The 25612-nt window shown below is 45.8% G+C and overlaps 1 protein-coding gene across 1 annotated transcript in view; it reads left to right on the forward strand.

Annotated features, from left to right (window-relative positions):
* Positions 1-254: 254 nt before the first annotated feature.
* The window catches only part of LOC137647256 (protein rogdi-like), a 75777-nt gene continuing 50419 nt past the window's right edge, over positions 255-25612 (forward strand). Inside the window, exons 1-3 of the mRNA XM_068380650.1 lie at positions 255-477; positions 9733-9804; positions 21160-21306. Of these exons, the coding sequence (XP_068236751.1) occupies positions 442-477; positions 9733-9804; positions 21160-21306 (255 nt within the window). The 5' untranslated portion in view covers positions 255-441. The remainder of the gene's footprint in view (positions 478-9732; positions 9805-21159; positions 21307-25612) is intronic.

Here is a 25612-nt window from a genome sequence, read left to right on the forward strand (position 1 = left end):
TATATATATATATATATATATATATATCACTATAAAACAATATCAATGGAAGGGGGAACATGGGTATTGTTTGAATAAAAGGTATTAAGCCTCATGTGCGGGAGTGAACATATCATTCATAACATTCGGCGAAGGAGTTAACATTTAATAACAGACTAACACCAATTTGTCGACTGTATTGATTAGATCTAATATTTTATCTTATATCATATTTACATGTGTGTGTAGATTGCCTTACCTTATGTAAGACACGGGCTCTTGCCGCAGAAGAGTACATTTGCTCCAAGAAGTTGGCCAGATCTCCATCTGAAATGGAAGAAGATGAAGAAGACGTAAACAAACGAAAGTTCGATCAGGTGATCGACTTCCTTTTTGACATTTGCATATCCACTGAAAATTAGAATAATTCAAGAACAAAGTGTATTATTGTACGACAGCACTATGGGGGACAGCGACAGAGGAGAGTTGGCAGTTTTAGTAAGTTTTGATATTTATTTAGAAGCAAAATGAGTGATGATAGGGTCAGAGACCCTAAGCTGAGAGTCGATAAGGGTCTGATATACTAAGGGCCTTAGTCTGATAAACATTGTGGTTGAATATTTGGTTTTTTATACCATGCAGTACATTATCGACCACTATGATTATTTCAAACCATTCGTGTTTCGATAAAATTACAGAAAACAAGAGATATCCCTCTTATCTTTTTAAGAGTTTCGAGATTATGATAATGTTAATAGTCAGGACCCATATTTTTCAAGTTATGAAATCACCTGAAAAAAGAAAATACGACATGAAAGTGTATTTCACCAGGGAAATATGATGTAACTTAACCTAGACCTCTTGTCCTTATCTAGGGTGGTGGGCTGTCCCCTTGCAACCCCAAGTTATTACGAAGTAAAGATTATGAGGTTACAAAATGAGTTTTTGGAGAGATCTATGAGCCTTTGTATAACGATGGACACTACCTCCCTCATGAGTAGAACACTGCCTAACCTAAACTTCCACACCTAACCTAACCTACAAGCCATCTCCTTAGTTACTTGCCTGATGGGAGGGGGCTAGTACCCCCTTAGACTGCTGTATTCTTAACGAAAGGGTTAAAAATAAGGGAGTAATGGGGCATGGCTGTCGTCATACATACTCCCCTAGATCTATTTGGTTATGGTAGTCACCATCCCCCATCTAATATTGTCTTCTTATGAACTCATACTTGGGTTTGCCTCTCGCCCTTGCCTTGGGTTCGTGTATCTAACATCTATATGAGGGATTTCTCTTGTGAAGGGGAAAAACAAAACCTGAATTACTCTGACATGAAGTAAAGTTACAAAAAGCACATAATCATGCCCCCCTCATTAAATATATCATGAAAATGTGGCGTAACTATATCTGAAATAAGTTTAATGTAACCTAACTTATTTTAGGAGGGTGATCATATTTGGTAATGTATATATTCAGGAGGATCTTTCAAAGACTTACTCCTTTGAGGGGGTGTCAGACAGATTTTAGACAAGAAAGCAGTAGAGGAGGTCAACGATTCATCTCCAGGGTTCTACAGCAAATTGTTCCTGGTTCTAAAGCTGTCAGGAGGTGGGAGACCAGTCATTGACCTGTCACTGTCTGAATGACTTTGTTCTGCAAACAAAGTTCACGATGGGGACCCCAACACAGTCCTATAAGCAATAAGATTAACGATTCCCTTGATAAGTACTCCACAGTATAGGAAAAAATTGATGTCCATAGACCTGAATGAGGCATACTTCCAAATTTCACTTCACCATAACTCAGGGAAGTCCCTTTGAGCTATAGTGGATCCTAAAATTAGCCCCTTCAATATTGAGTCTCTGTTCTGTAGCTGATGACCCAGATCAATTGTTACTTTCCCCTGTAAGGGCACTGAGGAAATATTTCAAACAAATTGTTAAAGTTTGTCCACATGTCAATAATGTAGACTCTTTGTCAGCACAGGGAGAGTCAAAAGTAGAATAATAATGATCTCTTCCTGGATCAGGCAGGTAATAGAACGAGCCCTACATACAAACTCGACTCCTCTCAACTGTAGACCCAGAGCTTATGTCGTCAGGGTGGTGTTCAAAAGGAACTTCTCCGTGACGCAGGTCTTACAAGCGGGCATGCGGAAATTTTAAACAATGTTCACAGTTCACTACCTGCAAGTCGTAACCCACAGAAACCTAGATACCTTCTCGATAGGTCCTGTGGAGGTTGTAAAAAGCATGGTCATGAACACCTCAGCTCTCTTGTAAGACAAGTAGCAGTCGGTGGAGGGTAGATGTGCGAGTGGCTGGCCTCTTCGTCTTTAATTCTCCCCTCTCTTGGGGTTTTAGCATTCGAGGAAATCTGCAAGCTGACCTCCTCTGATTGTGGATGGGTACCATTGTTCTTTTGTAACCTGATATATGTAATACAGTATGTATTCGTTATGACCCTAATCTCCTGGCGAGGTTTGGAGTATGGCAATGTCTAGCGTAAGTATGTAGATTATCTACAAAGTAATCCTTACCTGATCAAGTCACAAGAGCTTAATTCTCGCACCTTCGCTCAAATTGCTCAGGCGTTTGCTCTCTCTCAATCTTGAAAGTTAGCGAGGTGACAGGGTGCGCTTTCTACAGCTCGTGCGAAGCACTGAGTGGCGCTCCAGGATAGTTACCAGCCATTTGATTTGGCACTTCCACCCACCTAATGGTAAGACTCCACAGTAAAGAGCTGAATGGTTTGTATTTGGTGCCGAAACATATGACAATTTTGGAAATAATTTGTATTTTTCAATATTAAACTTAGCCGGTGATCATATAGCTGTCAGCTCTGCTGCCCGACAGAAAAACCTAAGGACAAAATACGCCAGCGATCGCTATACAGGTGGGGGTGTACATCAACAGCGCCATCTGTCGAGCAGGTACTAAGTACTCCAATGTCAACAAAGAACCAATTTTCTCTCTGTCGTGCCACTGGCAAGACCTACTAAATACGCTGTTGCTTTCTGGATTGATTTTCACGTTATTTGGTGAAGTATTCATTTCTGGTTATTAGCTTTCGCTGTGCAGAGGTTATCTTCAATACTTCCTTGCATTCTTTTATTGAATTTTGGATTATTTGTTGACAACTTGGATAGATTTTGAATTCCCCCTTTGACTAATTCAAGATGTCTGACCCTTCTCAAGTCCCCAAGTACAGGAAGTGTAGCGCTAGGGACTGTTCAAGGCGTCTTCCGAAGGCCTCTATCGATCCGCACACCATTTGTTCCAATTGTCGGGGTAAAGCCTGTCAATTGGAAGATCGATGTGAGGAATGCGTTGGGCTTTCGGAATTCGATTTTCAAGAATTCCTGAAATATTCACGTAGGCTAGAGAGAGATAGAGTCAGGAGGAGTTCGTCTCGCTCAGTTGATTTTTCCTCTCCCCATGCCCCACAACCTATTCCTTCCCCTGTAGTGGTTGCTCCCGACCCCCCTTCTAGCACTCATCAACCTTCGATGGCAGATATGATGCGTGCCATCCAGGCTCTGGGTGAGAGAGTCGAGTCATTGGCGAGTGACCGCAATCAACTCATGGCTGACGTCAGGGAGTTGAAGGGTAAGAGTGCAGTGGGAAGTGAAGTGAGTGTTAGTGCAGTGAAAAGTGTCAGTGTTACGCATGAGGGTGCGTCTGTTCGTGCCTGTCGTCCTCCCAGTCCGGGACCTCTTGCAAGCTCCCAAGCCCAGGGGAGAAGCAATGTCGTACGACCAAAGGGTTCGACAGGCTTTAATCAGCGGACAGACGTTCCCTCCGTGGTTTCGGACGTATCTTGCCTAGATCGCCCCACCCACAAGAAGACGAGTGAGCCCGTTCATTCCTCGTCTGCAGAAGAGGTTTCACGCCAGAAACGATGGACCAAGGTCTCACGGCCTCTTAAACGCAAGGTCCCTTCCGCGCAAGTCCAACGGCCCAGGTGTAGCCACTGGGTCAGTTCGGACTCGCTGCAGTCCTCCGACGACTGCACACCTCCTAAGAGAGGCAAAGTGGTACCGCAACAAGCAGTAACTCCGTCTGTTGCCGCACCTGCTGCTGTAGACCCTAAGTGGTCTTTGCTACAGTCTATGCAGACTCAGTTAGCTTCTTTCATGCAGGAGTATCGTGCGGAGAAGGTTGACGCTGCACCCGTTAGCCTACAACCAACCACGGTTGTGCGCCCAGTAGACGCTGAGGCTACCTGCTCCCGCACTCCAGCTGTGAGAGTTCCACCACCCATGCGCAGTCGACCCTGCCAGACGCATGTTGACGTTCACCGACGCACGGAACCCTCCGTTGACGTTCGCGTGCTACCACAACAACAGGAGGGTGGAGTTAAGTTGCCGTGTTTTGACGCGGTGTGTCAACCTCCGCAACCCACTGTGGTTTCCGCTACTCGACCACAGTCAGGAGTAGACGCCTTGCGTCCCCACACAGCTATGGTTGTTGCCAGTTCACAGACTGACCAACAGTTCCCTGACGTCGGGTTCAGTGCAGCCACGCATGCACCCGTGCTGCCGGACTCAGCCGACCAGCTTTTACCTACTCCTTTTCCGCTTCCTCCTCAACATTCAGACGATGGACTCTCTGATGATGACGACGTTGCACATCTTGACGACCAACACACGGACATCGACGAACCCAAGACCACGCCTCCCTCCTTAGACTTTAGGAAAGTGCTTGCGCTGTTCAAGGATTTATATCCTGATCAGTTTGTGTCTGCAGCACCACGCTCGCCTCCCTCTGAGTTCGCTTTAGGCATGCAGTCATCCGCACCTGCCTTTACGAAGCTCGTACTCGCTCGCTCGTCCAAGAGAGCTTTAAGGGTACTGGGAGATTGGTTGCAGTCCAAAAAGCAACTTGGGAAAACAGCCTTCATGTTTCCCCCGGCCAAGCTTGCTTCCAGATCTAGCGTCTGGTATGCCACGGGAGAAGTTCTCGGCTTAGGAGTTCCTGCCTCTGCCCAGGGCGACTTCTCAAGTCTGGTAGACTCTCCCCGCAGGCTGGCCATGAGACGCTCCAAGATTTGTTGGACTCCTTCGGATATGGACCATCTTATGAAAGGAGTATTTCGAGCATTCGAAGTCTTTAACTTCTTGGACTGGTGTTTGGGAGCGTTGAGCAGGAAGACCTCCCCTTCTGACAAGGAAACTTCCATGCTCATTATGTCCTGCATGGACAAAGCCATACTGGATGGTTCTAGTGAGCTTGCGGCTTCTTTCGTGTCCGGGGTCCTCAAGAAGCGGGATCACCTTTGCTCCTTCTTGTCAGCTGGAGTCACCCCATGTCAAAAGTCGGAACTTATGTTTGCTCCTCTCTCGAAGTGCCTCTTCCCCGAGGAGTTGATCAAGGAGATTGCCGCCTCCTTGATCCAGAAAGACACTCATGACCTGGTTGCGTCATCCGCACGCAAAGCCACCCCTTTGCCCTCCGTGCCTAGACCCAGGATGGACACTCCAGCGTCAAGATTCATTCCGCCCTTTCGTGGCAGAGCCGCCAGCAGAGGAGGTGCTCGTGCCGAAGGTCAACGCGGGAGCAAGAAGAAGGGTTCCAAGTCCTTTAGAGGCAGAGTCTGACTGCCACCTTCTTCAGACAGCAGTGGGAGCCAGGCTCAAGAACTACTGGCAGGCCTGGGAGAACAGGGGCGCAGACGCATAATCTGTGAAGTTACTCAGAGAGGGGTACAAGATTCCATTCTTGCGCAAGCCCCCTCTAGCAACAACTCCCATCGACCTCTCTCCCAGGTACAGAGAGGAGGACAAGAGACTAGCTTTGCAGCAAGAGGTGTCTCTCTTACTACAAAAGGGAGCGGTAGTCAAAGTCCGGGACCATCAATCCCCGGGCTTCTACAACCGTCTCTTCTTAGTGGCGAAGAAGACAGGCGGGTGGAGGCCGGTGCTAGACGTCAGTGCTCTGAATGTCTTTGTCACAAAGCAGACGTTCGCCATGGAGACCACAAAGTCGGTTCTAGCATCGGTCAGGAAGGAAGACTGGATGGTCTCGTTAGACCTAAAGGACGCTTACTTTCACGTCCCCATCCACCCAGATTCCCAACCTTTTCTAAGGTTCGTTTTCGGGAAGGTTGTATACCAGTTTCAAGCCCTGTGCTTTGGCCTAAGCACGGCACCTCTTGTTTTTACGAAACTGATGAGGAATATTGCCAAATTCCTGCATTTAGCAGACATCAGAGCCTCCCTCTATTTGGACGACTGGCTTCTAAGAGCTTCGTCAAGTCGTCGCTGTCTGGAGAATCTAAAGTGGACTCTGGATCTGACCAAGGAATTGGGTCTCCTGGTCAATATGGAAAAGTCCCAACTCGTCCCATCCCAAACTATAGTGTACCTAGGAATGGAGATTCAGAGTCAAGCTTTTCGGGCTTTTCTGTCGGCCCCCAGAATCAGTCAAGCCCAAGAATGCATCCAGAACATGCTGAAGAAGGACCGATGTTCAGTCAGACAGTGGATGAGTCTGATAGGGACGCTTTCATCACTGGAACAGTTCATCGCGTTAGGGAGACTCCACCTCCGACCCCTTCAATTTCACCTAGCTGTTCACTGGAGAAAGGACAAGACGCTAGAAGCGGTCTCGATTCCTATTTCCGAGAAGATGAAGTCTTCACTGACTTGGTGGAAGGACAACATTCTCCTCAGAGAGGGTCTGCCACTGGCTGTTCAGACCCCCAACCACATTCTCTTCTCGGACGCATCGGACACGGGCTGGGGTGCGACATTGGACGGTCGGGAATGCTCGGGCACGTGGAATGCGGATCAAAGAACGTTACACATCAACTGCAAGGAGCTACTGGCAGTTCATCTGGCCTTGAGAAGCTTCAAGTCCCTCCTTCTAGGCAAGGTGGTGGAGGTGAACTCCGACAACACCACAGCCTTGGCGTACATCTCCAAGCAAGGAGGGACTCATTCGAGGACGTTGTACGAGATCGCAAGGGACCTCCTCACCTGGTCAAGAGATCGAAACATATCTCTAGTAACGAGGTTCATTCAAGGCAACATGAATGTCATGGCAGACCGCCTCAGCCGGAAGGGTCAAATCATCCCAACAGAGTGGACCCTTCACAAGAATGTATGCAAGAGACTATGGGCCTTGTGGGGTCAGCCTACCATAGATCTGTTTGCAACCTCGATGACCAAGAGGCTCCCTGTTTATTGCTCACCGATTCCGGACCCAGCAGCAGTTCACATAGATGCCTTTCTTCTGGATTGGTCCCATCTAGACCTTTATGCATTCCCCCCGTTCAAGATTGTCAACAGAGTACTGCAGAAGTTCGCCTCTCACGAAGGGATAAGGTTGACGTTGGTTGCTCCCCTCTGGCCCGCTAGAGAATGGTTCACCGAGGTACTGCAATGGCTAGTAGACGTTCCCAGAACACTTCCTCTAAGAGTGGACCTTCTGCGTCAGCCGCACGTAAAGAAGGTACACCCAAGCCTCCACGCTCTTCGTCTGACTGCCTTCAGACTATCGAAAGACTCTCGAGAGCTAGAGGCTTTTCGAAGGAGGCAGCCAGAGCGATTGCTAGAGCAAGGAGGACGTCCACTCTTAAAGTCTACCAGTCGAAGTGGGAAGTCTTCCGAAGCTGGTGCAAGTCGGTATCAGTATCCTCAACCAGTACCTTTGTAACTCAGATACTGTAGCTGACTTCCTTTTATACCTAAGGAAGGAAAGATCTCTTTCAGCTCCCACGATCAAGGGTTACAGAAGCATGTTGGCAGCAGTCTTCCGTCACAGAGGCTTAGATCTTTCCAACAACAAAGATCTACAGGACCTCCTTAAGTCTTTTGAGACCTCGAAGGAGCGTCGGTTGGCCACACCAGGCTGGAACTTAGACGTGGTACTAAGATTCCTTATGTCAGAAAGGTTCGAACCACTTCAATCAGCCTCTTTTAAAGATCTCACTTTGAAGACCCTTTTCCTCGTCTGCTTAACAACAGCTAAAAGAGTCAGTGAGATACACGCCTTCAGCAGGAACATTGGATTTACATCTGAAACGGCTACATGTTCCTTACAGCTTGGTTTTTTAGCCAAAAACGAACTTCCTTCTCGTCCTTGGCCCAAATCGTTCGATATTCCAAGCCTGTCTAATTTGGTTGGAAATGAACAAGAAAGAGTCCTATGCCCTGTAAGAGCTCTTAAGTACTATTTGAGACGTACTAAACCATTACGAGGACAGTCAGAAGCTTTATGTTGCGCTATTAAGAAACCTTCTTTACCTATGTCGAAGAATGCAGTTTCTTATTATATCAGACTTTTGATTCGAGAAGCTCATTCCCATCTGAATGAGGAAGACCATGCTTTGCTGAAGGTAAGGACACATGAAGTTAGAGCTGTCGCAACTTCAGTAGCCTTCAAACAAAACAGATCTCTGCAGAGTGTAATGGATGCAACCTATTGGAGAAGCAAGTCAGTGTTCGCATCATTTTACCTTAAAGATGTCCAGTCTCTTTACGAGAACTGCTACACCCTGGGACCATTCGTAGCAGCGAGTGCAGTAGTGGGTGAGGGCTCAACCACTACATTCCCCTAATCCCATAACCTTTTTAATCTTTCTCTTGAAATGTTTTTTATTGTTGTTTTTTGGGTTGTCCGGAAGGCTAAGAAGCCTTTCGCATCCTGGTTGATTTGGCGGGTGGTCAAATTCTTTTCTTGAGAAGCGCCTAGATTAGAGGTTGTGATGAGGTCCTTTAGTATGGGTTGCAACCCTTCATACTTCAGCTCCTAGGAGTCGCTCAGCATCCTATGAGGATCGCGAGGCTCAGTAAGGAAGACGTACTTAAAAAGGCAGAGTAATTGTTCAAGTCGACTTCCTTACCAGGTACTTATTAATTTTATGTTTGTTATTTTGAATAACTGCTAAAATGAAATACAAAATACTTAGCTCTTAATGTTAACATATAATGCTGTTCTCTACCCACCCCCCTGGGTGTGAATCAGCTATATGATCACCGGCTAAGTTTAATATTGAAAAATGTTATTTTCATTAGTAAAATAAATTTTTGAATATACTTACCCGGTGATCATATATTAAAGGACCCTCCCTTCCTCCCCAATAGAGACCCAGTGGACCGAGGAGAAAATTGGTTCTTTGTTGACATTGGAGTACTTAGTACCTGTTCGACAGATGGCGCTGTTGATGTACACCCCCACCTGTATAGCGATCGCTGGCGTATTTTGTCCTTAGGTTTTTTCTGTCGGGCAGCAGAGCTGACAGCTATATGATCACCGGGTAAGTATATTCAAAAATTTATTTTACTAATGAAAATAACATTTTTCCTATCCATACAAATCTAAAGCCCTTTACACATATTGGTCCCATCATCACCTTTGCCCAGAAGTCCTGCCTGCAATTGCAAAATGACTAGTTGTTGCTAGTGTGTGTGGGACGGGGTGGTTAGTCCTATCCCTGCTACACCTCGCTGAAAGTCTTATGGCTGTTGCTGAAATGTATTTCCACAATAAAGAGCTTTAGGTTTGTATGGCTTGGAAAAATATAGATGATTTCCAAATTTGACATTAATATTTATTAGATTTTTCAATGGTATTTGGTAAATGTTCTATTTGTCACACACAATTGTCTACTAGATACTTCCTGGATGTGAACCAAAGTTTAGGAAGCCATCTGCACTGGAAAAATAAGGCATAATAATCATTGTACAATATAGCTCCTTAAATTTTTTTTCATTGTATGTCATGTAACTCATTGTGTTTTTTGTTTCAGCAACAAGAGTTGGACTGGGTTTTAAGTGAGGAAGTTCCGCGGGTCTTCACTCAAGTTATGCTAGTCCTTAAAGTAAGTTGGGCACTAAAATGTTGTTGAGAATCTATACAGAATCTACTTTCTCACAAAACCTGAATGTATTTCTTAATATAGTCCATAGGTTGAAGGAAATGCCATAATGTGTCTATAAAGTCAGTAGTAAAGCACCTTATCGTAAAAGAAAATATATATAGTACAATACCTTACCAATTTTATAATTCTTTGACTGAAAAGGCATTTTGGAAACAGTTTGAAAGCTTGTGACTTTCAAAGATTGTACAGCACTATATGATTTGTATGTTTGCTACCCAGTACAGTAGTCTATAATTAGACATACAGTACATTATTTTGGAAAAATAGTTTTAGAAAATAGAATTTGTGGAGTAATGTGATATCCATAAGCAAGTAAATGAGCAAAGAACTACAATATTGAGATGGTTTGGCCTTGTGATGAGAAAGGATGAGCAACATTGTTTAGCTTTTGGTTTCATTACTCCCTATTCAATATTTTAACTGTTAAATATAAGTCAACCCAATACCTAATATCAAACTTGGGGTTTTATAGTTACCATGTACTTCAAGCTTTCTTCACATTATCAACTGCTGTAGTTCTATAGTCAGAATTTAATGTTGACTTTCATCGTACAGTACTGTACAGTGTAAAGAAATTTGATCAAAATTAATCACATATTTTATTTTGTTTCATCCCAATAAATATAACAGAATCTCAATTCCCCATATCCATCTTTTACATATTTAAGACAACCTAGACCAAGTTTGTTATTAACACCATGTAATCTGGATGCCATCCTTTTTGTATAACAATACAGCTCTCCTCATTACTGTGATAAACAAATATAGTACCCAAGTGAGTTCCTATTGTTGATGGACATTATCACTTACCTCAAACTCAAATAATTACAGTACTTGTCATTGTCTTCACTCAAGGTCTTGTGTCATTTTTAGGACTGTCATTTGTTCGGTTAGACTGCTCTCTTTACCCTCTGGTATTTTAATGCCATTTTGATTACTCTGTTAAACTTCTGAAGATCCAAAATTTTTTGTGCTAATGTCATTTATGTGCTTTCATAATTAGAAACTGATTTTCTTAACTTTCTGTTAATTGAATATTTTTAGGAGTTCTATATTTTTCTTGTATAATACTAAGTAAATTGCCTTTTTCAATATTAATCTTACCCGGTGATCATGTAGCTGCAGCTCTGCTGCCCGACAGAAAAAACCTACGGGCGGAATACGCCAGCGATCGCTATACAGGTGGGGGTGTACATCAACAGCGCCATCTGTCGAGTAGGTACTCGAGTACTTCTTGTCAACACAGAACCAATTTTCTCTCTGTCGTGCCACCGGCAAGACCTACTTGATACGCTGTTGTTTTCTGGAGTTGATTTTCACGTTATTTGGTGAAGTATTCTCTCTAGTTATTAGCTTTCGCTGTGCAGAAGTTATCCTCAATACTTTCTCACTTTCATTAATTAGATTTCGACTTGGATAGATTTTGGATTTCCTCCCTTTGACTAATTCAAGATGTCTGACCCTACTCAAGTCCCCAAGTACAGGAAGTGTAGCGCTAGGGACTGTTCTAGGCGTCTTCCGAAGGCCTCTATCGATCCGCACACCGTTTGTTCCAATTGTAGGGGTAAAGCCTGTCAATTGGAAGATCGATGTGAGGAATGCGCTGGGCTTTCGGAATTCGATTTTCAAGAATTCCTTAAGTATGCACGTAGGCTAGAGAAGGATAGGATCAGGAGGAGTTCGTCTCGCTCTATTGATTTTTCCTCTCCCCATGCCCCACAACCTATTCCTTCCCCTGTAGTGGTTACACCCGACCCTCCTACTAGCTCTCATCAACCTTCGATGGCGGATATGATGCGTGCCATTCAGGCTCTTGGTGAGAGAGTCGAGTCATTGGTGAATGACCGCAACCAACTCATGGCTGACGTCAGGGAGTTGAAAGGTAAAAGTGCAGTGGGAAGTGAAGTGAGTGTCAGTGCAGTGAAAAGTGTCAGTGTTACGCATGAGGGTGCGTCTGTTCGTGCCTGTCGTCCTCCCAGTCCGGGACCTCTTGCAAGCTCCCAAGCCCAGGGGAGAAGCAATGTTGTACGACCAAAGGGTTCGACAGGCCTTGATCAGCGGACAGACGTTCCCTCCGTGGTTGAGGACGTATCTTGCCGAGATCGTCCCACCCACTTGAAGACGAGTGAGCCCATTCATTCCTGGTCTGCGGAAGAGGTTTCTCGACAGAAACGCTGGACCAAGGTCTCACGACCTCTCAAGCGCAAGGTCCCTTCCGAGCGAGTCCAACGGCCCAGGTGTAGCCACTGGGTCAGTTCGGACTCGCCGCAGTCCTCCGAAGACTGCACACCTCCCAAGAGAGGTAGAGTGGTTCCGCAGCAGGCAATCACTCCGTCTGTTGCCGCACCAGCCGCTGTAGACCCTAAGTGATCTTTGCTGCAGTCTATGCAGACTCAGCTAGCTTCCTTCATGCAGGAGTATCGTGCTGAGAAGGTTGACGCTGCACCCGTTAGCCTACAACCTGGCACGGTTGTGCGCCCAGCTGACACTGCGGCTGCCTGCTCCCACACTCCGGCTGTGAGAGCTCCACCACCTATCCGCAGTCGACCCTGCCAGACGCATGTTGACGTTAGCCGACGTGCGGAACCCTCCATTGACGTGCGTGAGCTACCGCATCAGCAGGAAGGTGGAGTCAAGCTGCCGTGTTTTGACGCGGTGCGTCAGTCTCCGCAACCCACGGTGGTCCCCACCACGCGCCACCACTCCGCTATGGTTGTTGCCAGCTCTCAGACTGACCAACAGCGGCATGACGTTGGATCCAGTGCAGCTACGCATGCACCCGTGCTGCCGGATTCAGCCGTTCAGCATTTATCTCCTCCTTTGCCGCTTCCTCCTCAGCATTCGGATGAAGGGATCTCTGATGACGACGAAGCTGCGCATTTGGACGACCAACACTCCGACATAGATGAACCCAAGACTACGCCTCCCTCCTTAGACTTTAGGAAAGTCCTTGCACTGTTTAAGGAGTTGTATCCGGACCAGTTTGTGTCTGCAGCTCCACGCTCACCTCCCTCTGAGTTCGCTTTAGGCATGCAGTCAGCAGCTCCTGCCTTTACGAAGCTCGTACTCGCTCGCTCGTCCAAGAGAGCTTTAAGGGTACTGGGAGAGTGGTTGCAGGCCAAGAAGCAACTTAGGAAGACATCCTTCATGTTTCCCCCGGCCAAGCTTGCTTCCTGATCTAGCGTCTGGTATGCCACGGGAGAGGTTCTCGGCTTGGGAGTTCCTGCCTCTGCCCAGGGCGACTTCTCAAGTCTGGTAGACTCTCCCCGCAGACTGGCTATGAGACGCTCCAAGATTTGCTGGACTTCTTCGGACATGGACCATCTTTTGAAGGGAGTTTTCCGTGCGTTCGAGATCTTTAACTTCCTGGACTGGTGTTTGGGAGCGTTGAGCAGGAAGACCTCCCCTTCGGATAAGGAATCTGCCATGCTCATCATGTCCTGCATGGACAAAGCCATACGGGATGGGTCTGGCGAGCTTGCGGCTTCTTTCGTGTCTGGAGTTCTCAAGAAGCGGGATCACCTTTGCTCCTTCTTGTCGGCGGGAGTCACCCCATGTCAGAAGTCAGAACTGATGTTTGCTCCGCTATCGAAGTGTCTCTTTCCTGAAGAGTTGATCAAGGGGATTGCCGCCTCGTTGATCCAGAAAGACACTCATGACCTGGTGGCGTCATCCGCACGTAAAGTCACAGCTTTACCTTCCGTGCCTAGACCTAGGATGGACACACCAGCGTCTAGGTTCATTCCGCCCTTTCGTGGCAGAACCTCCAGCAGAGGAGGTACTCGTGCCGATAGTCAACGTGGCAACAAGAAGAAGGGTTCCAAGTCCTCAAGAGGCAGTGTCTGACTGCCACCTTCTTCAGACAGCAGTGGGAGCCAGGCTCAAGAACTACTGGCAGGCCTGGGAGAACAGGGGTGCAGACGCACAGTCTGTGAAGTTACTCAGAGAGGGGTACAAGATTCCATTCTTGCGCAAGCCCCCTCTAGCAACAACTCCCATCGACTTCTCTCCCAGGTACAGAGAGGAGGACAAGAGGCTAGCTTTACAGCAAGAGGTGTCTCTCTTGCTACAAAAGGGAGCGGTAGTCATAGTCCAGGACCATCAATCCCCGGGCTTCTACAACCGTCTCTTCTTAGTGGCGAAGAAGACAGGAGGGTGGAGACCGGTGCTAGACGTCAGTGCTCTAAATGTCTTTGTCACCAAGCAGACGTTCACCATGGAGACGACGAAGTCGGTTCTAGCATCGGTCAGGAAGGAAGACTGGATGGTCTCGTTAGACCTAAAGGACACGTACTTTCACGTCCCCATCCACCCAGATTCCCAACCTTTTCTAAGGTTCGTTTTTGGGAAGGTGGTATACCAGTTCCAAGCCCTGTGCTTTGGCCTAAGCAGGGCACCTCTAGTGTTTACCAAACTGATGAGGAATATTGCCAAATTCCTGCATTTAGCAGACATCAGAGCCTCCCTCTATTTGGACGACTGGCTTTTAAGAGCTGCGTCAAGTCGTCGCTGTCTGGAGAATCTAAAATGGACTCTGGATCTGACCAAGGAATTGGGTCTCCTGGTCAATATGGAAAAGTCCCAACTCGTCCCATCCCAAACTATAGTATATCTAGGTATGGAGATTCAGAGTCAAGCTTTTCGGGCTTTTCCGTCGGCCCCCAGAATCAGTCAAGCCCAAGAATGCATCCAGAGCATGCTGAAGAAGAACCGATGTTCAGTCAGACAGTGGATGAGTCTGATAGGGACGCTTTCATCGCTGGACCAGTTCATCGCGTTAGGGAGACTCCACCTCCGACCCCTTCAGTATCACCTAGCTGCTCACTGGAGAAAGGACATGACGCTAGAAGCGGTCTCAGTTCCTATCTCCGAGAAGATGAAGTCTGCACTGACTTGGTGGAAGAACAACATTCTTCTCAGGGAAGGTCTGCCACTGGCTGTTCAGACCCCCGACCACCTTCTCTTCTCGGACGCATCGGACACGGGCTGGGGTGCGACACTGGACGGTCGGGAATGCTCGGGCACGTGGAATTCGGATCAAAGAGCACTGCACATCAACTGCAAGGAGCTACTGGCAGTTCATCTGGCCTTGAGAAGCTTCAAGTCCCTCCTTCTAGGCAAGGTGGTGGAGGTGAACTCCGACAACACCACAGCCTTGGCGTACATCTCCAAGCAAGGAGGGACTCATTCGATGACGTTGTTCGAGATCGCAAGGGACCTCCTCACCTGGTCAAGAGATCGAAACATATCTCTAGTAACGAGGTTCATTCAAGGCGACATGAATGTCATGGCAGACCGCCTCAGCCGGAAGGGTCAGATCATCCCAACAGAATGAACCCTTCACAAGCATGTTTGCAACAGACTATGGGCCCTGTGGGGTCAGCCCACCATAGATCTGTTCGCTACCTCGATGACCAAGAGGCTCCCAAATTATTGCTCACCGATTCCGGACCCAGCAGCAGTTCACATAGATGCCTTTCTTCTGGATTGGTCCCATCTAGACCTGTATGCATTCCCCCCGTTCAAGATTGTCAACAAGGTACTGCAGAAGTTCGCCTCTCACGAAGGGACAAGGTTGACGTTAGTTGCTCCCCTCTGGCCCGCGAGAGAATGGTTCACCGAGGTACTGCAATGGCTAGTAGACGTTCCTAGGACTCTTCCTCTAAGAGTGGACCTTCTGCGTCAGCCGCATGTAAAGAAGGTACACCCAAGCCTCCACGCTCTTCGTCTGACTGCCTTCAGACTATCGAAAGACTCTCAAGAGCTAGAGGCTTTTCGAAGGAGGCAGCCAGAGCGATTGCCAGAGCGAGGAGGACATCCACTCTCAAGGTCTACCAGTCAAAATAGGAAGTCTTCCGAAGCTGGTGCAAGGCGAATTCAGTATCCTCAACCAGTACCTCTGTAACTCAGATAGCTGACTTCCTTTTACACCTAAGGAAGGTAAGATCCCTTTCAGCTCCTACGATCAAAGGTTACAGAAGCATGTTGGCAGCAGTCTTCCGCCACAGAGGCTTAGATCTTTCCAACAACAAAGATCTACAGGACCTCCTTAAGTCTTTTGAGACCTCGAAGGAGCGTCGGTTGGCTACACCAGGTTGGAACTTAGACGTGGTTTTAAGGTTCCTGATGTCAGCAAGGTTCGAACCGCTTCAATCAGCCTCTTTTAAAGATCTCACTTTGAAGACTCTTTTCCTCGTCTGCTTAGCAACAGCTAAAAGAGTCAGTGAGATACACGCCTTCAGCAGGAACATAGGATTTACATCTGAAACGGCTACATGTTCCTTACAGCTTGGTTTTTTAGCTAAAAACGAACTCCCTTCTCGTCCTTGGCCCAAATCGTTCGAGATTCCAAGTCTGTCCAGTTTGGTTGGAAACGAACAAGAGAGAGTCCTTTGCCCAGTAAGAGCTCTTAAGTACTATTTAAGACGTACGTAGCCTTTACGAGGACAATCAGAAGCTTTATGGTGCTCTATTAAGAAACCTTCTTTACCGATGTCGAAGAACGCAGTTTCTTATTACACCAGACTTTTGATTAGAGAAGCTCATTTTCATCTGAATGAGGAAGACCATGCTTTGCTGAAGGTAAGGACACATGAAGTTAGAGCTGTCGCAACTTCAGTGGCCTTCAAACAAAACAGATCTCTGCAGAGTGTAATGGATGCAACCTATTGGAGAAGCAAGTCAGTGTTCGCATCATTTTACCTTAAAGATGTCCAGTCTCTTTACGAGAACTGCTACACCCTGGGACCATTCGTAGAAGCGAGTGCAGTAGTAGGTGAGGGCTCAACCACTACATTCCCATAATCCCATAACCTTTTTTAATCTTTCTCTTGAAATGTTTTTATTGTTGTTTTTGGGTTGTACGGAAGGCTAAGAAGCCTTTCGCATCCTGGTTGATTTGGCGGGTGGTCAAATTCTTTTCTTGAGAAGCGCCTAGATTAGAGGTTGTGATGAGGTCCTTTAGTATGGGTTGCAGCCCTTCATACTTCAGCACCTAGGAGTCGCTCAGCATCCTAAGAGGATCGCGAGGCTCAGTAAGGAAGACGTACTTAAAAAGGCAGAGTAATTGTTCAAGTCGACTTCCTTACCAGGTACTTATTAATTTTGTTTGTTATTTTGAATAACTGCTAAAATGAAATACGGAATACTTAGCTTCTAATGTTAACGTGTATGCTGGTCTCCACCCACCCCCCTGGGTGTGAATCAGCTACATGATCACCGGGTAAGATTAATATTGAAAAGTGTTATTTTCATTAGTAAAATAAATTTTTGAATATACTTACCCGGTGATCATGAATTAAAGGACCCACCCTTCCTCCCCAATAGAGACCCAGTGGACCGAGGAGAAAATTGGTTCTGTGTTGATAAGAAGTACTTGAGTACCTACTCGACAGATGGCGCTGTTGATGTACACCCCCACCTGTATAGCGATCGCTGGCGTATTCCGCCCGTAGGTTTTTTCTGTCGGGCAGCAGAGCTGCAGCTACATGATCACCGGGTAAGTATATTCAAAAATTTATTTTACTAATGAAAATAACATTTTGTATTTTATTAAAGCTGTTTAGTCAGAAATAAGAATCTTTCCCAGACGAATACAAACATGAGGATCATTACAAATCTGAATGAGTCCAAACCTTCACCCAAGCAAAGAATGATATACCTGGCCATAGACATAGACACTGTAGCAGGTAACCAGGGAGCAGCTCACCCCTTCCTTTGTTGGGGACAGGTGCTAGCAGAAGAATGGCTTTGGCTTCTAGGCTACCAAACCTTGCTGGAAAAACTTGTTCCTCACAGTCGCCTCCATCTGCAATAGCGTCTAGAAAGACACTGGTCATAATCCGCAGATTCTGCTTGAGCTCAGGTAACAGCCAAGCAGGACACCAGATTCAATCTTCTCTGGTGGCTAGACGATGAGAATCTGCTACGGGGGTCTCCCTTGGAGTGTCTCCCCCTTGATCTCCTATTGTTTACTGATGATCTAAAGAGAGGGCGAGGGGCCCATCTTAAGGACCTTCTAACGTCAAGACTGTGGTCACTAGAGGACAAGTCTCTTCACATCAATAGTCTGTAGTTGAAGGCAGTCTGTCTAGCCTTACAACATTTCCAGCTGTTGCTGACTTGCCACTTGGTTTCACTGATGAATGACAATGCAACCGTAGTGGTATATGCCAACAAAGAAGGCAGCACAATGCAATATCGGAGCATCTTTGCCAGCTAGCTGTATCGAGCATCTTTGCCAGCTAGCTATATCTAGCATCTTTGCTAGCTAGCTGTATCAGCCAACATCTGGGCAGCCGCAATACAATATTCCTCTTAGCCCAGTTCATTCCCAGCAAAAAGAACATTATAGTGAACGGTTTGAGTCGCCAGGCTCAGTTAGTTGATTCAGGATGGTCTTTACATCCCCAAGTAGTGACGAGGCTCATGACTTTGTGGGGTTCCCCGACAATAGACATATTTGCCACAAACATCAACAAGAAATTACCAGTATGCAGTAACCCTGGCACATCCTTGACATCTATGCCTTTTTGCCTTCTTTAAGGTGATAAATTGTTATAATGCCTTGATCTAAAGTGGAGTTTTATTAGCTTTGATAAAGCCTCAAACAGAATGGTACCCAGACCTGCTGCTTCTACTAACAGAGTCTCCGAGAGAACTCCCAGCCTTCTTCGTGAGCCCTACTTGTAGGGGTCCCACAGCTTGGTGAAGTCTCTCACTTTATGGGTGGAGGTTATCCAGCAACTCTGCTGAGAAAGAGGCTGTTTGCGCTAGACAGCTCAAGACATAACCTGATACCTCAGGAAAACCCACCTCTGATATGTACCAAGCAAAGTGGGCCATCTTCTGTGGTTGCAGCCTTGGAAGGATTACATTCCTCCTTGGAGCCTCTGTTCCTCTTGTAATAGATCTTCTGGCGTACCAACTAAGGGGAAAACCACCCCTCTGTCTCAGCTGTAAAAGGGTATTTTTTAGCCTTGAGCCAGGTTTTGAGACTGAGGGGAGTTTATATTTCCACCTCGTGGGAATTAACCATGCTCATTAGAAGTATACAACGGACCTACCCCCCTTCTAAGATTCAACCTTCAGTCTGGGATGTGACTAAGGTATTGCAGTCCTTAAAGAGGGCTCCATATAAACCGTCGAAACTAGCCTTACCTTAAAAATAATTTTTCTCCTTGCTTTGGCTTCAAATAGTAAGCAAATTACACAGCCTTGTATTTGTTCTCTCACTCTGAGCACTGGAAACATCTTTTTTGTCTTTTGTTCCTAACTTTAACAAAACTGGAACTTAGTCATTTGCAGTTTCTTCACTTAGTGAAGTAACTAATGATCTGAATGAGTTACTTTAGTGTCCCATAAGGATGGTACATTACCTTAAGAGAATCCAAACTGCCAAACCTAGGTTACAGAACCTATCCATAAGCATCAGTAGGAGGAAAAAATCACCAAGAACACAATCTCCTTTTTGGTGTAGGAGACTATCAATTTAACATTACACCCTAGTTCCCCCCGTACATGAAACCGAGCTAGGGTGCACATTAATCAGATGTGAGGAGTTGGTGCTAATCTAGCCTTCAAGAAAAATCTCTCTTAATCAAATTTTAGACAGTGGAGTAATGAAGCGTCGGAGAACCTTTACTGCGCATTTTTTTCTGGAATGCATTCATAATCCTCTGAATACATATTCAGTAGGACCTGTGATTTCTGGTCATCAAGTCATGTACTAACCTTAGCTCCTTTACAGGACTAAAAGTATCATGTTTAAGATGACCGTGACAGCATAAGCCTATAGGTAGTAGGTTGGGCAGCGCACCAGCCATCTGTTGAGATACCACTGCTTGAGAGTTATGGGGTCCTTTGACTGGCCAGACAGTACTACATTGGATCTTTTTCTCTGAATATAGTTCATTTTCCTTTGCCTACACTTACACCGAATAGTGTGGCCTTATCTTTACAGATTCTCCTCTATCCTCATACATCTGAAAACAGTGAGATTACTAAACAATACTTCTTCACCCACGGTAATTGTTCAGTGGCTACTTTCCTCTTGGTAAGGGTAGAAGAAACTCTTTAGCTATGGTAACCAGCTCTTCTAGGAGGAGTACACTCCAAAAACAAACCATTGTTCTGTAGCCTTGGGTAGTGCCATAACTTCTGTACCATAGTCGTCCACTGTCTTAGGTTAGAGTTCTCTTGCTTGAAGGTGCACTTGGGCACACTATTCTATCATATTTCTCTTCCTCTTGTATTGTTAAAGTTTTTATAGTTATATAGGAAATATTTATTTTAATGTTAATGTTTTTAAAATATTTGATTTTTCCTTGTTTCCTTTCCTCACTTGGCTATTTTCCCTGTTTGAGCCCCTGGGCATAAGCATGCTGCTTTTCCAACTAGGGTTGTAGCTTAGCAAGTACAGTAATAATAATAATAATGAGAGGGAGAGTTCTGGCCCCTTTCCTCTCTTCTTCCCATCCTTTAAAGTACTGTATAGCATTTGGAACCCCATAGAGCTTGACGTATGTTGATACAGGTAAAACACTACTGATAGCTAGCAGCATTTCTATTTCTGTTAAAATAGAAGTGTTCATTCCACTATCTTCTTTATGATGTGGAGGATGGTTATGTACAGGTAAACTCATTGATTTGGTTTTGCCTTAACAGACTCATTATTCTAAGAGAAATTTTCTTGTACAATAGCCTTGGTTGCCTGGGGCATGAACCCAATGGTACTTACGGGCCTGGTTCCTGAGGTGTTTAGGATGCTACACTCTGCACCATATCAGGTTCAAGCTTAGTCATCCCGGGATTTATTCAGCCAGTTTGGTAATATGGACTTCACCCATCTAAAAATAAGTCATATTAAAGGACAAAAGTTTGTATTCATGTAGGAACAAATAAATTTTGGAAGTAATTTGTATTTTTCCTAACTATACAAACCTGAGTCCTTTAACTAACTTTCCACTTTCACCTACCCCTTAAAGTCTCAGATGCAATCAAAGTGACTGTTCTGTTTACCAGCATAAGGGATGGGCCTGCCCCTCCTCCGGGTGCTAACTACCGGCTACTGCCAACACCTTGTTATAAGTTTTAACTGCTGAGTTTTAGCTGCGCTTGAATAAATTCTCATATTAAAGGAAAAATATAGATTACTTTAAAAATTTGTGGTTTTTCATAGTTTTGTATCTCAGACAAGCATTATCATCCTTTCATGTTAAGCACCATTTTGTTTTTCAATACAGTTGCTATATAGATTGTCTTCATGCATCATGTATACATTGTCTAATCTTTCAGGAATGCTGTACACATTTTCCAGTACCTTTGTGCGGTAATGAGGCCGCTGTTAAACACGAGAAATTCATAATGTCTACAGCTGCTCACAGCACACAGGATCAGGTCAAATGTGTTGTCACTATCACAGGGGACACAATTAGTCAAGCTGTAAGTAGTAGCTCAGGTTATGTAATATTGCTGGCCAAAATATAGCTCAAAAGTTTCTTCTAATATTTTGCAAGATGTACAACAAACATTTTTAAATATTAAACTTAGCCGGTGAATATATAATAGCTGACGTCTCCAACGGCTCGACAGATTCCAAAAACTCGCGAGCGATCGCCGTGAAGGTTGCGGGTGTGCCCACCAGCGCCGACTATCGGCCAGATACCGCATATACTTGTAAACATCTCCAGTTCTTCTCTGTCGGTTTCATCGACAAGTTGATTCCACTCGCTTTATGACCTCGAGTTTTCTACCGAACTGGTGAAGTACTTGGTTTTGGTTTTATTGCTTTCGCCGTGTTGGATTATTCAATACTATCTTCAAAAGAAATGCTTTTGAAAGGAGAGGAAAAGTGTTTTGCCCTTGCTTTTTTATCTCTGGTTTTTTCCATAGAGTAAAGATGGCCGACCCTTCCCTCAGTGTACGGAAGTGTGTTTAAGGCTTTTAGTAATTATTTTATCACGTTATAAATTATTGTTGATAATTATAGATTTTCCTCTTTATATTTTATATCTCACCCGCCTTTATTAGGCCTCTTCGATTAGCTTTCCATTTATACTAAACATCAAGATAAATTTTATGTTTTGTTTATATGCGGCCTTTACCTATTCCTCCCCTAGTCCGAGATGTAGGCGGTCCTAACTTGGAAACCTAAGTTAAACAACGTTGAGCCCATTCAACTTTTATCGTTAAGTTTAAATCATTTGCTCTGTAAGAGTTATGAAATGAATATTTTTTTAGAAAATATTTTAAGAAATATATTCTTTGAATAGTCTTCGTGCTGTTTTTTCAAAGATGAACTAACGTTTGGTTTATTTATGCTACGCAGTTTGCGCTCTATCGTTACGATAGAGAAAGAGAGAATCACGGTTTCACTTTGCAGAAAGAGTAAATCGATTTTGACGTTTTGTTCATTCTTCTTTCAAACTGAAGTGTTTTAAATACTAATTTAAAGGAACTTGTTAATTTTCATTTTTTTAGTCCTTTCAGTTTTTTCCTTTGGTCAAATAACCTGTTTATTGACGAAGGGTGAGTGGGCAATTCTCTTGTGTGTGACAAGAGAGAGAGAGAGAGAGAAAGAGAGAACGATCCGATCTTTAAGTTCGTCCCAAATAAGGAGTTTGGGAGCGAGTAACGTTGTTCTCGATTCAGCTTTTTACTCTCTTCCCAAGTCTCTGTACGGGGAGAAAGGATAAAACGTTTTTAGTTTTTATTCTCGTCCCAAGGCACTGTACGGTGAGAGATTGAAAACGTAGTCTTTAGTGAACTAGAGTTTAGTCTCCTCCCCAGTCACTGATCCTTTTTAACTTTATATTTTTCAATATTTAACTTAGCCGGTGATTATATAAGCTGCAGCTCTGCTGCTCGACAGAAAACTCTACGGAAAAAATCCTCCAGCGATCGCTATGCAGGTAGGGGGTGTACTTCAACAGCGCCATCTGTCGTGCAGGTACTCAGTACTCATTGTAAACAAAGAACTCAATTTTCTCACTGTCGTGCTACCGGCAAGACTTACTAATTCGCTGTTGTTAACTGGATTTGTTTTCACAACTATTTGGTGAAGTACACTATTCTAGTTTTAGGCTTTCGCTGTGCAGGCTTTCTCTTCAATAAATCCTTGCATTCTTTTTTTGATATCGGATTATTTGTTGATGACTTTGGATAGTTTTTGAATTCCCCTTTGACCAATTCAAAATGGCTGACCCTTCTCAAGTCCCAAAATTCAGGAAGTGTAATGCTAGGGACTGTTCAAGGCGTCTTCCGAAGGCCTCTATCGATCCTCACACCGTTAGTTCCAATTGTCGGGATAAAACCTGTCAATTGGAAGATCGATGCGAGGAATGTGTTGGGCTTTCAGAATTTGATTTTATCGAATTCCAAAAATATACACGTAGGCTAGAGAGAGATAGAGTCAGGAGAAGTTCATCTCGTTCTGTTGATTTTCCTCTCCTCATGCCCCACAACCTATTCCTTCACCTGTAGTGGTTGCTCCTGATCCCCCTTCTGGTACTCAGGAACCTTCGATGGCTGACATGATGCGTGCCATCCAAGCTCTGGGTGAGAGAGTTGAGTCTCTTGCTAGTGACCGTAACCAGCTCATGGCGGACGTCAAGGAGCTGAAGTGTAAAAGTGCAGTGGGAAGTGGTAAAGTGAGTGATAGTGTTGTGGATAGTGTTGCGCTTGAGGGTTCGTCTGTTCGTGCCTGTCGTCCTCCTAGTCCGGGACCTCTTGCAAGCTCCCAAGTCCAGGGGAGAAGCAATGTCGTACGACCAATGGGTTCGAGAGGCTTTAATCAGCGAACAGACGTTCCCTCCGTGGTTTCGGGCGTATCTACCCAAGATCGCCCCACCCACACAAAGACGAGAGAGCCCATTTATTCCTCGTCTGCGGAAGAGGTTTCTCGTAAGAAACCATGGACCAAGGTCTCACAACCTCTTAAGCGCAAATCGGTCCCTTCCGCGCAAGTTCAACGGCCCAGTTGTAGCCACTGGGTCAGTTCGGACTCGCTGCAGTCTTCCGATGACTGCTCACCTCCTAAGAGAGGCAAAGCGGTACCGCCTCAGGCAGTTACACCGTCTGTCGCCGCACCTGCTCCTGCAGACCCTAAGTGGTCTTTGCTGCAGACCATGCAGTCCCAGTTAACGTCTCTGATGCAGGACTTTTGTGCGGAGAAGGTTGCTGCTGCACCAACCTCTTGCCTACAACCAACCACACACTCGGTTGTGCGTCCTGTGGACGCTGAGGCGACCTTCTTGCGCACTCCAGCTGAGAGAGTCCCGCCACCCATGCGTTCCAGTGTGCCCTGCCAGCCGCATGTTGACGTTCAGCGACGCACGGAACCTTCCGTTGACGTTCGCGAGGTACAACAACCGTCAGAGTTGTTTTGTTTTGACGCGGTGCGTCAACCTCCGCAACCCAGTGTGGTTGCCTCTGCTCGCCCACATCAGACTAGACAGTCTGGAGTAGACGCTGTGCGTCCCCGCGCTGCTATGGTTGTTGCCAGCCCACAGACTGGGCAACAGTTCCATGACGTTGCGTCCGGTTCAGTCACGCGTGCACCCGTGCGACCGGACTCGGCTAACCAGCCGTTACCTACTCCATTGCCGCTTCCTCCTCAATACTCGGATGATGGACTTTCTGATGATGGCGATGCGGCACACGTTGATGAACCACATTCGGACCTTGACGAGCCTAAGTCCACGCAACCCTCTTTGGACTTTAGAAAAGTTCTTGCGCTGTTCAAAGAGATGTTTCCGGACCAGTTTGTGTCTGTGGCTCCGTGCTCTCCTCCGTCAGAGTTTGTATTAGGTACGCCGTCATCCTCGCCTGCCTTTACTAGACTCGTCCTCGCACGCTCGTCCAAGAGAGCTTTACGAGTGATAGGAGAATGGATGCAGTCCAAAAAGAGTCTAGGGAAGACAGCCTTTACGTTTCCCCCTGCTAGACTCTCTTCCAGATCGAGCGTCTGGTATGCCACGGGAGAAGTTCTCGGCTTGGGAGTTCCTGCCTCTGCCCAGGGCGACTTCTCAAGCCTTGTAGACTCTCCCCGCAGGCTAGCCATGAGACGCTCTAAGATATGTTGGTCATCTTCGGACCTAGACCACCTGTTGAAAGGGATCTTTAGGGCCTTCGAGGTCTTCAACTTTTTAGACTGGTGTCTGGGAGCTTTGAGCAGGAAGATCTCCCCGACAGAGAAGGAAACTTCCTTGCTCATCATGTCCAGCATGGACAAGGCCATACGTGACGGGTCTAATGAGCTTGCTGCATCGTTCGTATCCAGAGTCCTCAAGAAGCGTGAGAACCTTTGCTCTTTCCTGTCAGCTGGAGTGACACCTTGTCAAAGATCTGAACTTCTGTTTGCTCCTCTATCTAAGTGCCTTTTTCCAGAGGACTTGATTAAGGAGATTGCTGCTTCTTTGATACAGAAGGACACTCATGACCTGGTTGCGTCCTCTGCCCGCAAAGCCACCCCTTTGCCTACCTTGTCAGCTAGACCAAGGATGGACACTCCAGCGTCCCGATTTATTCCGCCCTTTCGTGGCAGAGCCTCCAGCAGAGGAGGTGCTCGTGCCGAAGGGAGACGTGGGAAGAAGAAAGGAACCAAGTCCTTTAAAGGCAGAGTCTGACTGCCAGCTTCTTCAGACAGCAGTGGGAGCCAGACTCAAGAACTTCTGGCAGACCTGGGAGAAGAGAGGCGCAGATGCACAATCTGTGAAGTTGCTCAGAGAGGGGTACAAGATCCCGTTTG

Source organism: Palaemon carinicauda, chromosome 9, assembly GCF_036898095.1.
Source record: "Palaemon carinicauda isolate YSFRI2023 chromosome 9, ASM3689809v2, whole genome shotgun sequence".
Classification (NCBI taxonomy): domain Eukaryota; kingdom Metazoa; phylum Arthropoda; class Malacostraca; order Decapoda; family Palaemonidae; genus Palaemon; species Palaemon carinicauda.